The 17,611-nt window shown below is 40.4% G+C and overlaps 3 protein-coding genes across 3 annotated transcripts; all 3 read left to right on the forward strand.

Moving 5' to 3' along the window:
- Window positions 1-269: 269 nt before the first annotated feature.
- Window positions 270-6,753, forward strand: LOC310830429 (vomeronasal type-2 receptor 26-like; the record flags this gene model as incomplete). The annotated part of the gene is made up of 4 exons (XM_083710213.1): window positions 270-557; window positions 3,004-3,231; window positions 4,859-4,985; window positions 5,840-6,753. The coding sequence occupies 4 exons, from the start codon at window positions 270-272 to the stop codon at window positions 6,751-6,753; spliced, it is 1,557 nt and encodes a 518-aa protein (XP_083566339.1).
- Window positions 6,754-9,112: 2,359 nt separating this feature from the next.
- LOC310830430 (vomeronasal type-2 receptor 26-like) lies at window positions 9,113-10,583 on the forward strand (the record flags this gene model as incomplete). Its single annotated transcript, XM_083710214.1, has 2 exons — window positions 9,113-9,424; window positions 9,711-10,583. 2 exons carry the CDS (start codon window positions 9,113-9,115, stop codon window positions 10,581-10,583), a joined length of 1,185 nt encoding a protein of 394 aa, XP_083566340.1.
- Window positions 10,584-12,006: 1,423 nt separating this feature from the next.
- Window positions 12,007-16,115, forward strand: LOC310830431 (vomeronasal type-2 receptor 26-like; the record flags this gene model as incomplete). Its single annotated transcript, XM_083710215.1, has 3 exons — window positions 12,007-12,084; window positions 14,055-14,181; window positions 15,202-16,115. 3 exons carry the CDS (start codon window positions 12,007-12,009, stop codon window positions 16,113-16,115), a joined length of 1,119 nt encoding a protein of 372 aa, XP_083566341.1.
- Between the last annotated feature and the right edge of the window lie 1,496 nt (window positions 16,116-17,611).

The raw sequence follows: 17,611 nt of genomic DNA on the forward strand, positions 1-17,611 counted from the left end.
GTGTGAATGTTGACATGTACATAATACAAACCCTTTTACTTTCTGAGGTTTTCAGAAAACAATAGCAAGGGGAAAGGTTAGTGTTTTGCAAGCCTCTACTCATAAAGGTTGTAATTTGACAGCATTCAAAGCCATGCCAAGAGTTGACTCTACAGGGAGTCACATCCCTACCTACCTGCCTACCTATCTGAAAAAACTTCCTTGGACTGTGGGCATATAATCTATTTCTCTAATCATGTTATACAATATGTTCCTCTCCTTACAGGCCAATGACACAACTCTACCAGCATATTCTGGCCTTGGCATTTGCTGCGAGGGAGATCAATGAAAACCCACATATCCTTCCCAATATCACACTGGGCTTCCACATCTATAATAGCCATTTCATTGCCAGATGGATCTATCAAGCCTCACTAGCAGTTCTCTCCAGGAAAGGAAGATTCATCCCTAATTACAAGTGTGATGTTGAGGACACTCCCATAGCTGTCATTGGGGGATCAAACTCAGATTCATGTCTCCAGATGGCCACCATCCTTTGTATGTACAAGATGCCCCAGGTAAGATGTGTTCATGGAGAATGTGTACACTCGTCTTTGATGACATCCTTTCAGCTTGAATGTTGGTACTTAAACAGTTGTGTACTTAAAAATTGGAGGTGTGCCATAGACCTCAAGGACAAAACAATTGTGGCCTCAAGAAAATGGAGATTTTTTATATTGCCTGGAGCAGTTTTTGATACTGCCTGAAGTGGTGATAGCTCATAGCACAATTTGTTACTACTTTTCTTTTCCATTTTATCTCACCATTTGCTGCCCTTACTTTTAGCTCATCTATGGCTCTTCTCCCATGATGGAAAACAATGTACAAATTCTTTTCTCCCACTGGATGTTCCCAGATGGGGCTCATCAGTACAATGGGATACTCCAACTTCTCCTGCATTTCAGCTGGTTGTGGATTGGGGTGGTTTCTCAGAATGATGATGCTGGAGAGCGATTTGTACAAAATGTCCTTCCCCTGTTTGCCCAGAGGGGTATCTGCTTTGATTTTATAGGAAGATTTCCTAAACTGAAGTTTTCTGGAGAGCTCAGTGAAATGGTGGCTGATGGTTCTGAAACAATACGTGTTGTTATGGGAAGCACTGCCAATGTTGTGGTTGTTCATGGTGAGATTCATACCATTTTGATAATGAGAACGATGCCAAAGGTTGCAGAAACGGATGATATACCAATGCATGCCACATCAAAAGTCTGGATAATGACTGCACAGATGGAATTCACCTCATTCCCCTTTCAAAGGAGTTGGGAAATTGATTTCCTCCATGGTGCTCTCTCCTTGGCAGTTTCCTCAAAGGAACCTGCAGGATTCCAGAAATTTGTTCAAATGAGAAACCCTGCCTCAGAAAGAGATGACAGCTTTCTCCAGCTTTTTTGGGAACAAGCATTCATCTGTTCTTTCTCCAATGCTTCTTTAGATAAGGAACATGAGGAATCATGCACTGGGGAGGAGAAGGTTGACAGCCTCCCTGGTTCTGTTTTTGAAATGAGCATGACTGCCCAAAGCTACAGTGTCTACAATGCTCTATATACTGTGGCACATGCTTTGCATGCCATGCAATGCTCCATGTTCAAAATTAGAGCAATGGCAAATGGAATGACATTGGACTGTCTGAAGCAACAAATATGGCCGGTAAAATTCTGATCCCATTAATGCAAATGTCATATTCTAGCACTCTATTAAAAGTGGCCCCTATTTTTGCAGTTCTTTTGTTGCTGAGAAAATTTAATTGCATCCAACTTAATGGATGGAATATTGTATTTATTCTGAAGTGTGATTCCTATTCTCATTGCCACTTTGTCTGATTAGGTTGTTATGAATTCAGCAGGAAATTTTGCACATGCAACCCTTACACCCCTTTTTTGGAAGTTTTGCTACTGACCCTAGTTGATTTCAGAATTTGAACCCCCAGTATTAAAATGACAAAGTTTTGCATTCCCTAGATTGTATCCTCTGAGGCTGAGCACATTTATTACTACTGAGGGCAGTCATCATATATGCTAGGAACTAAAGGTTTGTCTCACTGTGAATGCCCCAGAATGACTCCTTTAATTTTTGTACATTCCAGTTTGTCCAAATCTACTTAAACAGTTTTCTAGTTCCTCCTGTATGTGTCACTTCTTCCTTCATTTCTCTCCACTGCCTTTCTCAGTGTCCCACAACAGGAAGGACACCAGACTACTGCCTTTCCCCTTTTGCTCTTCTGTTGCCTTCTGATTTTATCCAAACACCTGGATCAAGGCCTGAGAGGTTGACCTCCCTCCTCCTCCTCACTCTCACTGAACCCAGACTCAGACCACTGCTTATCTGCTGATTGCCTAGCAACGCTTTGGCTGCCTTCCAATTCTTCCTCTCCTTGATAGCTAATAGAGTCTTCTCTAAAAAGGGGGATCAAACTGCCCTTTTTTTATTAAGACAGGCAGTTCTCATCTGCAGAGTTGAGTCTAACTCATCCCCGACACTCTGGGGGGCCACGTTCCTAACACCTCTTCACTGAGCTGAAACACTATCCAACATCACAAACCAGCAGATAAATCAAAAGACACATCAGTACCTGCCCCACAGTGCACATCACATTGGAAATTAGTTTTGGGCCCATAGGTATGCTTTAGGAGAAGTAGCCTAGGGTAAAGTGGCCTGGAGAGAACATATGTTAACAAACACCTCTGCATTTGATGATGGCAGTGGATTCGAGGTGAGTTGGCAGACTGAAACTTAATTGGGACAAGACCAATGCAAGGCATGAAACTATTATCTTCTTTTATTTATGTACAGATGCCATCTCTTTGTGTGTTTAATGAGAATTGCCATTTAGGTTAGCCCAATTGGTCAGTTGATATAGTTTAAATAAATTATAAACCAAAGGTCTCAGAGGTCAACTGTAATCTCAATTATCTAATAAAGAATCCTTTTGTAGATCTTCATTATAGTTCCCCACCCGCAATTTAGCTCCAACACTTTCTGAGAAGTATCTCCTTCAACAATAGTGCCGGAGAAGAGATTTCCTTTGACCAAAAGGGAGCATTAGTAGCTGGCTTTGATGTTATCAACTGGGTCACATTCCCAAATGAGTCCTTACTTAGAGTCAAAGTTGGAAAAATGGACCCGCAGATTCCTCAAGAAAGGGGGCTCAGAATTCATGATGATGCCATTGTATGGCCCAGCAACTTCAACCAGGTAAATTCCATTTTATAGTATCTGATGTCTCCTCAGATCTTGGCTAGACATGGTTAGAAGATCCATTGCCATTGCACTTATCTGGAGCCATTTCACCAACCTAAATAACTCTCCAAAGCAGTTATTGCAAACATGGCAGGGAACATTGGGAGATGAACACACAGCTGAAAACCTCTGGGAACATGAACTGATGCACTGAAATGCATACTGAATCAGAATAAGTAAGTCAAATAATGATGGAATCCCTACTATGTTTGTAATATCCTTAAAAGAGTAATCTTTGAGAATTAGCAGACACAGAGCATGCCTATAATTAGAGGACCTCCAGTGTTCTGGAAAAAGTTCAAGAAATATTACCTGAAGACAATGCTATTACATAAGACAGTGCTCACAGGAACGCAACATGCAAACTAATATGTTTAGAACCTGACCAAGCAAAGGTCACCATTGAAAACAAATATTAATGCAATATACAAAATTAAAATAAACTGAAATAACAGAAAGTCATTGTGTGACTAGGCAGTGATCTCTTCAGCCCCCAGGGATCTCCAGGAAGGAATAAAGACTCTGGCAACCTGTTATGGAATTAAAATTTAACCACAAATTTATTAGACTTTCAAATGTAGGAAGACCTTGGCTTAAGCATTGTGCGTGTATCCCTCCCAGCCCCGCAGCCAGGGGAACTGGGGCTCATTAGGGTAAATGGGATATGGGGGTGCACTGCGAGACGTATGTGCATGCAGGCAGCCCACGCCATATCCCCACACGCTGGGTAGTTCAGTGACACCCTTTATATAACCCCTTTAAAGAGGGGACCCTGGAATTGCTGCCAAGGGGGGTGAGTCACCACTTCACGACCCGCCCCCCCAAATATAGGGAAGAAAAGACTAAAGGATTCCACCCAAGGCCTTAAACCACCAAAGTTGCTACGGACAAATTGCTACGGGGGAGGAAAAAACCTGTCAATACAGGAAAATTTCTTCCCGGTTTTTCAACAGCAACCAGTCAAAAGACCATAGCAGTGCCTGCTAAACAGGATGAAAAAAGGTTAACCTGCAAACAAGAAACATTAAACAAAGGGAGGGTAGGGAAGGTAAATCTCTTGAGCCAACTGCCTGGCTGCTGCTGGCTCCACCCTCTATTTATAAAACTGGCCCCACCTCCCAGCAGTGTAACTTGACTACTGAGGCTGGGTGTGAACCTCCAAAGAATAACAGTGAGTGGCAGGCCAGTCCCTAGTTGCCAGTAAGTTCCCTGGTAACAGAAGCACTGTGTGCGATCTTACAAAGGGCACCCACAATGTAAAGTGCTCAACCTCCCTCTCCCTGTGTTAGAAAACTTCCTATCCAGACTCTATTTTGATTGACCAGTTCAGTTCGATTTGCAGATCCTCTGGGCTGTTATATTTGATAGATATAACCTTCCTTTCAAAATACTGTGTTCCGTGTCTTCTTTGAGCTGTGTTGGTAAAGGCAGTGTTCCCGTTGATAATTAATTCTGACCTGCAGAAACATAAAATGAATTTTCCCATATTATTGTTGTATTTCTAAACTGTGTATTTCACCACCTTTCCTGTGCCAGTAAGATGCACTCCATGAAACTATTATCTTCTTTTATTTATGTACAGACACCACCTCCTTCTGTGTGCAATGAGAATTGTCATTTAGGTTACAGTCGGACCAAGAAGGAAGGGAAGCCTTCTTGCTGCTACGATTGTCTTCCATGTCCAGAAGGGAAGATCTCAAACCAGAAAGGTAGGAGTTAAACTGTGAACTCTTCAAAAGCTATATCAGGATCTTGTTTGATATCACCACTGAGATTTGTATTTGGTGTACAAATCTGAATAGCATGGGAGGGATATATACAATGACTCATGCCTCCACCTTTTAGTTAACAGCCAAATGCATTAACCCATTGCGCCAGAGGAGGGTTTTTTAAAAAAAGAAGCCAATCTCCAACTAATTCCTACAAAATATAATTTTCTGAATTGTCTCCATAAGCTTGACAGGAAAAAAGAGTTTTCAGATGTCTAAAGTTTACTATAGAAGATACCTTCTGGTTCACTATTGAAAAAAATATTCCAAAGAGTGGGTCCATTAACAATAAAGACTTGGTCCCAATACCTCAAGAAAAGCAAACCACCTAGAGATTACCTCAAACATCAAGCTAGAAAAGAAGGGATCAGGCTGTTCCTTGAATAATCTTGACCTGAGTTGAGTGGTTGTAAATTAGGACCTTGAATCTGGCTTGGTAATAGAGGACTAGCCAGTGTTGGCATGTTAACAAAAGTCTCATGTGTTGTCAGCTATGTACCACCATCAAAAGGATTCAAGCTATCACACTGCCTAGGAATGGAAGGAGCTGGCAAACCAGCTAGCCAGATAGTGGATGTTAGGGATAAAACTTCAGACCTGTAGACTGCTACCTTCTTGACATTGACCCAGGATGTAGATTGCTTGGCAATCAAAGCTGAATATTACCTCTAAATATAAGGATGCGTTTTTACAACTGTTCTACGCATCCTAATTCAAGGCTCTAAAATACATAATTTCCACCAAGCATGGCAGAATGGATTTCCAGGTAGATAACTCTTTCTTTTCTTTTTCAGACATGGATGATTCTTTTGAATGCCCTGGGGACCAGTATCCAAACCATGACCAGGATGGATGCCTTTCAAAACGAATAACTTTCTTGTCTTATGGAGAACCTTTGGGCATTATTTTGTCCTCTTTGGCTCTCTCCTTTTCTCTCCTCACTGCTTTGGTTCTTGGAATATTCCTGAAGCACATGGATACTCCCATAGTCAAGGCCAACAACCGGGACCTCACCTACACTCTCCTCATCTCCCTCTTGCTTTCCTTCCTTTGTGTTTTGCTATTCATTGGCCAGCCTGGAGCACTGACATGCCTCCTTCGACAAAGTGCTTTTGGCATGATCTTCTCTGTGGCAGTTTCTTGCATATTGGCCAAAACCATCATTGTGGTTCTGGCTTTCATGGCCACCAAGCCAGGCTCCAAGATGAGGAGATGGGTGGGAAAACCATTGTCCAACACCATTGTCCTTTCCTGCTTTCTTATTCAAGCCACCATTTGTACTGTGTGGCTGGCAACCTCTCCCCCGTTCCCTGATTTAGACATGCGTACAATGATCAAAGAAATGGTTCTGCTCTGTAATGAGGGGTCAGTCCTTATGTTTTACTTTGTGTTGGGCTACATGGGTTTGTTGGCTTCTGTCAGCTTTATTGTGGCTTTTCTTGCTCGGAGGTTGCCTGACAGCTTTAATGAGGCCAAGTTCATTACATTCAGCATGCTGGTCTTCTGCAGTGTTTGGCTGTCCTTTGTCCCAACCTACCTGAGCACAAAAGGAAAATACATGGTGGCTGTGGAGATCTTCTCCATCTTGGCCTCCAGTTTGGGCTTACTGGGGTGCATCTTTTTCCCCAAATGCTATATCATTTTACTGAGGCCTGAACTGAATACCAAGGGACAGTTAATTAGAACAACAAACAATCAGCCTGGCTGATAGAAAAATACAAAATGAGAACACAAAGATCACCCCTTACATATTTTTAATCTTTCTCAGTTGCAATATAATAAAGCATGTTTTTATTTATTTGCTTTCAGCCTTTTAATATTGCACACAGCTCACATTCCAGATTTAAATGTCCACCAGCAATAAATCACTTCAGTTGTGATCTATAACAGTCTCAAAAGTAATTAATGAAAGGGAGGTTTTACCTATGGCTGACCCCCAGTATTTTATGTACTGTTTGGGCATGATGGAGGTTCCTATGCTGTGGGTCACTCACCCCCACATGGTTCACCAAATACAGCTTTCCCAGGGAATCAAAGGTGCATCCCTGTTCTCTCTGTTTTCCCAGACAGAATGTGATAACCAAGATGGTCTGGCTATCATTTTTCACCACATTATTATCTCTGTTGAAAGACTGTTGACAGGAGATGTTTAGTCCACCCTCTTCTTCCTTGGAAATCCTGCTAAGACCCAGTATAACTTTACCTCCCTACTAAGTAAGACCAGCTGAGACTTTGGCTATGATAAGGAAAACATGATTTTCTTTTGAAATCTGATAGAAAACCTACAATTCAGAACTGATCATTATCTCCCATCCCATCTGATTATCAAATTAATCATAATCACTGCTGCTGCTTCTCCTCATCCCAGGGGTGTTTCAGAAGCCACATAAACACGATAAACTAAAAGTGGATGATGCTATGAACAGCCCCTGTGCCCTTCAGAGCGCAGGCTAGATACAAGGCTCTCTCAGACTGGTCACTGATTTCTTTACACAGAGCAGATCCATTTTTGTGTGCGCATTCCAGTGAGACTTTCTGAAGCAAGAACATTTGAATGATAATGTGCAGGGTTCCTATTGCTCTGTGTTCTATTAGAGATCCACTTCCAATTCTTCACCAATACTATCAATCTGGGGACTTCATCATTGGTGGCATTATGTCTCAAATCTATATCGCTTCAAGTATATTAACCTTCCACAAACCTCCCTCTCCTGAATTATTTGAAGACATATTGTAAGGAATTGTGGATTTTTAAAAATTTATATATACATAGATATATTAAATGTTTTTTAAATCCTTCATGAGTATATGTCAGCATTTGATATGTGGTGATTTAAGAAGATGGTGATGATTCCGACTTCTCCTTCTCTGTACTTCAGATGTTTATGATGGGCTGGGGAAGTTCTCAAAATGCTTTGTGCAAGATCTGCCAACCAATAAACAGGATTATTCACTTTCACTTCACTTAGGTTTTCAGGCTATTTCCCATGTTTTCAGGCTAAATCCATTTTTGGCTTTTCTCAAACCTGCCACAAATGGTCAATCACTCATATTTGGAAGTGATCTTCTTATCAGCTTTCGATGTTGCCTGTATGACTTGGTGATCAGGCACCGTCAACTCCTTTAAGCAGACTATTATTATCACCACCACCGTCATCAGTTGCAGTATGATTGCCAGGAATAGCTGCTTACTTTCTGCAAACAAAAAGTACATTCCTACTTGAAATATGGCCCTAAATCACATTCTGTTGTGGTATATCCACAGAAGGTCCACATACCAATATGACATTGCATTGGTAGATTTGTTTTCTCGTTACCAAATGATTACAGTATCAGAGTCATAACAGTCATAAAATAGTAACAACAAAAAAATAGGTGTTTGAGATTGCTCTCATGCATGCTACATATTTCAATAGATTAAATCCATATTCATTCAATGGAGTTTGAATCCACATTCATTCATTCATGTAAGTTTTGTGTGATTTTTTGAAATGCACATAATATAAACACTTTTCCCTTTCTGAGTTTTTCAGAAAGCAATAGTAAGGGGAAAGATGAGTGTTTTGCAAGCATCTGTACAAAGAGAGATTACTTAAGCTCATTCAAAGCCCTACCCACGTGCCAACATATCTAGACAAATTTCATTGGTAGATTTGTTTTCTCATTTCCAAACTATTTGGGTATTCGAGTTATGTTTGACCAATAAAATAGTAAAAAAACAACAACCCTTAGGTGTTTGAGATTTCTCGCATGCATGCTTCATTTTTCAGTGGATTAAATTCACATTCATTCAATGGAATTTGAATTCATATTTATTCATTCATGCCAGTTTTATGTGATTTTTGACATGTACAAAATATAAACACTTTTCCCTTTCTGAGCTTTTCAGACAACAATAGTAAGGGGAAAGATGAGTGTTTCACAAGCATACGTACAAAAAGATGAAAGCCATGCCAAGAGATGACTCTACAAGGAGTCACATCCCTACCTACATGCCAACCTATCTGGACAAATTTCCTTGGTCTGTGGGTATGCAATTGATTTCTCTAAACATGCACTGTTATACAATGTGTAACTCTCCTTACAGGCCAATGACACAACTCTACCAGCATATTCTGGCCTTGGCATTTGCTGTGAGGGAGATCAATGAAAACCCACATCTCCTTCCAAATATCACACTGGGCTTCCACATCTATAATAGCCATTTCGTTGCCAGATGGACGTATCAAGCCTCACTAGCAGTTCTCTCCAGGAAAAGCAGATTTGTTCCTAATTACAATTATGAAGCTGAGAACATTCCCATAGCTGTCATTGGGGGATCAAACTCAGATCTACGTCTCCAGATGGACACCATCCTTCATATGTACAAGATGCCCCAGGTAACAAATTTGCATTGAGCATCGGCAAAGGTGAAAATGTGTACACTCATCTTTGATGATATCTTTCAGCTTGAATGTTGATACGTGAAATGTTGTGTACTTCACCAACTTTAAAAATTGGAGGTGCATCATAGATCTCAAGGACGAAACAATTATGGCCTCAAGAGAATAGGGATTCTTGATACTGCCTGGAGCAGTTTTTTAAGAAGTGGTGATAGGTCATAGCACAATTCGCTACCATTTCTCTTTTCCATTTTATCTCACCATTTGCTGTCCTTACTTTTAGCTCACCTACGGCTCTTCTCCCATGATTGGAAACAATTTACAAACTCTTTTCTCCCACTGGATGTTCCCAGATGGGACTCATCAGTACAATGGGATACTCCAACTTCTCCTGCATTTCAGCTGGATGTGGATTGGGGTACTTTCTAAGAATGATGATACTGGGGAGCGATTTGTACAAAATGTCCTTCCCCTGTTTGCCCAGAGGGGTATCTGCTTTGATTTTATAGGAAGATTTCCTAAACTGAAGTTTTCTGGAGAGCTCAGTGAAATGGTGGCTGATGGTTCCGAAACAATCCGTGTTATTATGGGAAGCACTGCCAATGTTGTGGTTGTTAATGGTGAAATTGATACCATTATGGTATTGAGAATGATGCCGAAGGTTGCAGAAATACATGATATACCAATGAATGCCACATCAAAAGTCTGGATAATGACTGCACAGATGGAATTCACCTCATTCCCCTTTCAAAGGAGTTGGGAAATTGATTTCCTCCATGGTGCTCTCTCCTTGGCAGTTTCCTCACAGGAACCTGCAGGATTCCAGAAATTTGTTCAAATGAGAAACCCTGCCTCAGAAAGAGAAGACAGCTTTCTCCGGGTTTTTTGGGAACAAGCATTCATCTGTTCTTTCTCCAATGCTTCATTAAATAAGGAACTTGAGGAATCATGCACTGGGGAAGAGAAGGTTGACAGCCTCCCTGGTTCTGTTTTTGAAATGAGCATGACTGCCCAAAGCTACAGTGTCTACAATGCTCTATATACTGTGGCACATGCTTTGCATGCCATGCAATGCTCCAGGTTCAAAATTGGAGCAAGGGCAAATGGAATGACATTGGACTATCTGAACCAAGAAACATGGCAGGTACAATTCTGATCCCATTAATGAAAATGTTTTACCTTATTTTTCCATGTATAAGAGCCCCCATGCATAAGACTACTCTGGATGATCTGCAGTGGCCAGTTTGTCTTTTGGGAGGCAATTGCTTTCAAAGTTTCCAGCATGAGGTGCATGCAGCGCACCGTGGTGCAGAAGCAACGTGCAGCAGCTGGGGCACCACATCTTCCCCCTCAGTGGCAGCTGCTCCTGTGGGGAAGCAAGGAGAAGGAGGCTCCCAAGTAGGATAGTATACCGAGGAAGAGCTGGAGGAAGACAGTGCCCCCTATGCGCCAGGCCATGCCATTGAGCAAACTGAGCTGAGAAAGGTGTTCAGCAGACTGGGGGCAGGGTGGGGGGGTTGAGAGAGGAAGAGGGGGGAAAGAAGAAGGGCAAGGAGAGGTAGCTGAGGCAGCTCTCAGCAGCAGCACTGGCAGCTGCTCTTGCTCTGGTGGTCGAGCCAGTGGGAGCTTCAGGAGATGAGCCAGTCGCCAGCATGCAACCCGGAGGGGGAAGAGAAAGGGGGGACGGTAGCAGGATGGACTGCCTCAGCCTGCCCAAGCCAAAATCCAGGACATAAATATTTTTTTAAAATCCCCCGGATGCCCATGTTCCATGTACAAGATGACCCCCAATTTTTAAACTTTTTTTTTTAAAATCAAAAGACCTCGTCTTATACAGGGGAAAATATGGAATATTGTTTTCTTGCACTCAGCGAAAGGTGGCTTCTAGTTTAGCAGATCTTTAGGAGAAGCAGCCTAGGGTAGAGAGTCCTGGAAAGAACATATGTTCACAGACATCTCTGCATTTGATGTTGACAATGGTGTGGAAGTGAGTTGGCAGACTGAAATTAATTGGGACAAGACCAATACAAAGCCCGAAACTATTATTTTCTTGTATTTATGTCAGACACCTTTGTGTGTTTAATGAGCACTTACTGTTCCCAACCCTAACCGTGCGGGAAGCCATCTAATTAAACTTTAATTTGATTCTGACTTGTTTTTAGGAGGTAATTTAATTATTGTTTGATTTTATACCAATGTTATATATTTGAGGTTAGCCACCCTGAGCCCGACTTCGGCCGGGGAGGGCAGGATATAAATTAAAGTTTATTATTATTTATTATTATTATTATTTAGAATAGCCCTATTGGTCAGTTGATAAAGTTTAAATAAATTATAAACCAAAGGTCTCAGAAGTGAACTGTAATCTCAATTATCTAATAATGAATCCTTTTGTAGATCTTCACTATAGTTCCCTACCCCAAATTTAGCTCCAACACTTTCTGAGAAGTGTCTCCTTCAACAATAGTGCAGGAGAAGAAATTTCTTTTGACCAAAAGGGAGCATTAGTAGCTGGCTTTGATATTATCAACTGGGTCACATTCCCAAATGAGTCCTTTCTTAGAATCAAAGTTGGAAAAATGGACCCACAGATTCCCCAAGAAAAGGGGCTCAGAATTCATGATGATGCCATCATATGGCCCAGCAGCTTCAACCAGGTAAATTCCATTTTATAGTGTCTTCCATCCTTTGCTCAATGTTAAATCTGATGTCTCCTCAGGTCTTGTCTAGATTTGGTAGAACATTCATGTAGATCCATTGCCATTGCACTTATCTGGAGCCATTTCACCAACCTAAATAACTCTCCAAAGCAGTTATTGTAAACATGGCAGGGAACACTGGGAGATGAACACACAGCTGAAAACCTCTGGGAACATGAATTTATGCACTGAAATGCATACTTGAATCAAAATAATTAAGCCGAATAATGATTGAATCATTAGTATATTAGTAATATAATTTTAAAAAGTAATCTTTAAAAAAAGCAGGCATGTAGCATGCCTATAACTGGAGGACCTCCAGTATTCTGGGAAAAATTCAAGAAATATTGCTTCATGATTTTGGTCTCTAAGGTAGTGATATTGTAAGATAATGCTCACAGGAATGCAACATGCAAACTAATATGTTTTGAACCTGACCAAACAAATGTCACCATAGAAAACAAATATTAAAGCTGAAACATATGGGCGGGGGGAGTTAACACTGGAAGCAAGGTATATTGAAATATTGTATGAATCACAGAGAATTAGGACAATCAACACCTGACAGTGTTTTAAACAGACAGGCCATTGAAGCAAGGGACTAAGGTTATGTTTCTCTCTCTCTCTCTCTCTCTCTCTCTCTCTCTCTCTCTCTCTCTCTCTCATTTTATTTCTATTTTTTTACAATATACAAAATAAAAATAAAAATAAATCACAGGCAGTCACTCTCTTATTTCAACTCCACTTCCCTTTTTCTGTGGTACCTTGTTTATATTTTAGTTTATTGCATATCCAAATTATACCAATTTGTTATTTATTCACTATGTTTTCTTCTTCTTCTTCTTCTTCTTCTTGTTGTTTTTATTGCACGTTGTTTACATTAACCCTGCTACTGTCTTAATTTGTTTACAATAACTTTGTAAATATACTATAAATGAATTCCATTCTGTCTTACAAACTTGATCTTCTTGATTTCTTATTCTTCCCTTACGTTTTGCCATTTCTGCATAGTCCATTAGTTTCTGTAACCCTTCTTCTTCTGTTCGGACATTTTATTTTTCCCATCTTTGGGCATTTCTGGCAGCAGTGGTCACATACATAAATATATTAGGTAACTCTAATCCCATTACAGTGGTACCTCGGTTTACGAACAGTCCTGTTAACGAACTATTCGGTTTACGAAATCCACAAATCCGGAAGTAGTGTTCCAGTTTGTCAATTTTACCTCGGTCTATGAACCGAAGCCAAGCAATGGAAGGGCACCAGCAGTTAGAGGCCTCATTAGGGAAAGCATGCCTCGGTTTAAGAATGGTTTCGGTTTAAGAACAGAGTTCTGAAATGGTTAAAGTTTATAAATCGAAGCACCACTGTATTCACAAAATAAAAGCCTTTGGTTGCTTAATAAAGGTTAACTTAAACATTTTTTCACCTGTAGGCTTTTGCCTTACTATGAATTCACCACATATGGAAAAAGGTGTCTTCTTATTCTTTACATTACCAACAGTTACTAGATTCAGATTTGTACATTTTTGCAAGTCTATTGGGTGTTAAGTACCATCTATACATCATTTTAATATAATCTTCCCTCACATTATAAATAGATGTAAACTTTGTATCATTATTCACAATCACCCCCATGCCTCTATCTCAATATTATAACCAAAATCCATTGCCCAGTATATCATTGAAGATTTCACTTGTTCATATTTTGTTTCCCATTCTAATAGCATCTTATACATTTTTGACAAAACATAAACATTAAATTCTAGGAAGTTTCTTTCTAATTCTCTCTACATAAATGGTGCACTCTGGGGGAAAATGCATTTTCCTATATTATTGTTGTATTTCTAAACTGTGTATTTCACCACCTTTGCTGTGCCAGGGAGATGCAATCCCTGAAACTATTATCTTCTTTTATTTATGTACAGACACCACCTCCTTCTGTGTGCAATGAGAATTGTCATTTAGGTTACAGTCGGACCAAGAAGGAAGGGAAGCCTTCTTGCTGCTACGATTGTCTTCCATGTCCAGAAGGGAAGATCTCAAACAAGAAGGGTAGGAGTTAAACTGTGAACCCTTCAAAAGCTATATCAGGATATTGCTTCTTATCACCACTGAGATCTGTATATGGTGTACAAATCTGAATAACATGGGAGAAGTGGGATTGGGTCGGAATTTTATCAAAATCAGGGATATTATTTAAGTATTTATTCATAAAAACCACTTGCATAGCACAAATTAATTAAAAATATCACATTACTTTACAATGACAACAAAAAGGCACAGAAATAGACATGCACATACAGACACAAAAAAATATGCAAGTATATAAACAATGGCTCAAATTTCCAATCTTTTAGTCAACAGCCAAATGCACTAATCCATTGTGCCAGGGGAGGGTTTAAAAAGCAACAAAAGAGCAGATCTCCAGTTAATTCCTATGGAATATATTTTCATAATTCTCTCCATATGCATAGCATAAAAAAAAAGGTTTCAGGTGCCTAAAGTTTACTATAGAAGATGCCTTCTGATTCACTATGGAAAGAATATTCCAAAGGACTAGGTCCAATAACAATAAAGATGTGGTCCCAATAACTCAGGATAAGCAATCCTCCTACGGATGACCTCAATCATCAAGCTGGAATAGAAGGGTTCGGGCTGTTCCTTTAATAACCTTGACCTCAGTTGAGGGCTCTGCACATTAGTACAGGGACCTTGAATCTGGCTTGGTAATAGAGGACTAGTCAGTGTTGGCATGGTAACAAAGGTCTCATGTGTTGTCAGCTATGTACCACCATTAACAGAGGTCAGGCTATCACACTCCCTCAGACTGGAAATAGCTGGCAAACCAGCTAGCCAGATAGTGGATGTTAGGAATAAAACCTCAGACCTGTAGACTGCTACCATCTTGACACTGACCCAGGTGTAGATTGCTTGATAATCAAAGCTGAGTGTTAATTCTAAATAAAAGGATATCTCTTTTACAACTGTTCTTGGCATCATAATTCAAGGCTCTACGGTACAAGCATCGCAGAATGGATTTACATGTATTTAATTCTGTCTTGTCTTTTTCAGACATGGATGTTTGCTTTGAATGTCCTGGGAACCAATATCCAAACCATTTCCAGGATGCATGCCTTCCAAAACAAATAACTTTCTTGTCTTATGGAGAACCTTTGGGCATTATTTTGTCCTCTTTGGCTCTCTCCTTTTCTCTCCTCACTGCTTTGGTTCTTGGAATATTCCTGAAGCACATGGATACTCCCATAGTCAAGGCCAACAACCGGAACCTCACCTACACTCTCCTCATCTCCCTCTTGCTTTCCTTCCTTTGTGTTTTGCTATTCATTGGCCAGCCTGGAGCACTGACATGCCTCCTTCGACAAAGTGCTTTTGGCATGATCTTCTCTGTGGCAGTTTCTTGCATATTGGCCAAAACCATCATTGTGGTTCTGGCTTTCATGGCCACCAAGCCAGGCTCCAAGATGAGAAGGTGGGTGGGAAAACCATTGTCCAACTCCATTGTTCTTTCCTGCTCTCTTTTTCAAGCCACCATTTGTACTGTGTGGCTGGCAACTTTTCCCCCGTTCCCTGATTTAGACATGCGTACAATGATAAAAGAAATGGTTCTGCTCTGTAATGAGGGGTCAGTCCTTATGTTTTACTTTGTGTTGGGCTACATGGGTTTGTTGGCTTCTGTCAGCTTTATTGTGGCTTTTCTTGCTCGGAGGTTGCCTGACAGCTTTAATGAAGCCAAGTTCATTACATTCAGCATGCTGGTCTTTTGCAGTGTTTGGCTGTCCTTTGTCCCAACCTACCTGAGCACAAAAGGAAAATACATGGTGGCTGTGGAGATCTTCTCCATCTTGGCCTCCAGTTTGGGCTTACTGGGGTGCATCTTTTTCCCCAAATGCTATATCATTTTACTGAGGCCTGAACTGAATACCAAGGGACAGTTAATTAGGACAACAAAGAATCAGCCTGGCTGACCTAACTGAAGCCCATTGCATTCAAATGTCTTTTATTAATAATGAGTGACATACCCTCCAAGATCACAGAAAGCTTCTGTTAGAGAATGGGCCATGATTTCCATGTACTCACTTAGGATGATCCCTTTAAAGTATTTCATTTTATTATTACAGCTCTTTATTTAATTTTTATACCGCCCTTCATCCAAAGATTACAGAAAAATGCACAACAGAAAAACACAAAATGAGAACACAGAGTATATAATAAACATCAGTCAATAACCTGGTTATAGAGAAACATCTTTTTCTTGTGCCTAAAGATATGTAACGAAGTTGCCAGGCAGGCTTCCCTGGGGAGAGTATTTCACAAAAGGAGAGTCATCGCAGTCTTGCGCTGTCACTTTCTCAAGGGAAAAGCCTCAGATGATGATAGCAGGGTCCAGATTGGTTCATATGGAGAGATGCGATCCTTGAGGTATTACTATCCTGAGTCATTTAAGGCTTTATAAGTCAAACGGCACTTTTCCCCAGAGTATCTTAATTGAAAGTTTTCAACATATAATACAATGAAAACCAATCTAATCGAAAAAAGAAAGAAAGAAGAGTAAAAAGTAACAGAATAAAAAGCAAGAAATAAAAAGTTGTCAGGAGTTATAGGTCATTTTTAAATCTTTCTAAGTAAACAATCATTCATGCTTCCTGAGAAGAATTCCAGCCTGTAAGATTAATCTACTTTACAACCATCAAAAAAATAAATTATGATCTTTGTGCTGTTTAATTGCCAGATAATTTGTCCAATTAATATTTCTTTCCTTATTTCTATAATAACTAAAAGACTGAGGGTGCAGACCTGAAGCTTTTTAATTAAAAAGTGGTTTATGCAGTGTCAAGCTGATGAAACAATCCTTGTTCTGGGTTCCTCCACGTCCCTCAGAAATATTCTCTTTTCCCCAGGACAAATGACAGGTGCCTCTTCAGAACATCTGAGGGCATGCTAATTCTGAGGGGGTGGGGGGTTAGATAGTCAGCCTGACAGCCTGACTATCTCTTATTACTCTTCACTAGCAGGGAACTAGTGGGGGAGCACCTCGGTCAGACATTCCTCAAACCAGAATCCCCTGCCCTCTTTTGGAGGGAGAGTTTCTCTTCTACCCGCCACCCCTACTGAATTTTACTTACTTCTACATGCCTCAAATATGCAGATTCCTCTCTTTTGTTTGTTGAGGTGTGTGTGATTTGGATACAGAATAATTAGAATGGCCCATCCCAAGTTCAGCATTAGAGGGAAAGATGCATAATACATTCTCTCAGAGTTTCTGCCTAGTTAACATTTGTGTCTGAAATTCAGATGCTGACAGCAGATGTCCTTGTAGTTCCACTCAGCTACCAGGTAAACATCAGACTCTGCTCTACCTCTGTCCCCACTTTGAGTCCTGGTCTCTTCCTGCAGGAAAATGAGGTGATAAAATCATCAGGTGGCAGGATGGATTATGCCACTTCAGAATGAAGGTAGGGGA

The sequence above is a fragment of the Podarcis gaigeae genome, assembly GCF_964106915.1.
Source record: "Podarcis gaigeae genome assembly, chromosome: 13".
In the NCBI taxonomy this organism is placed as follows: domain Eukaryota; kingdom Metazoa; phylum Chordata; class Lepidosauria; order Squamata; family Lacertidae; genus Podarcis; species Podarcis gaigeae.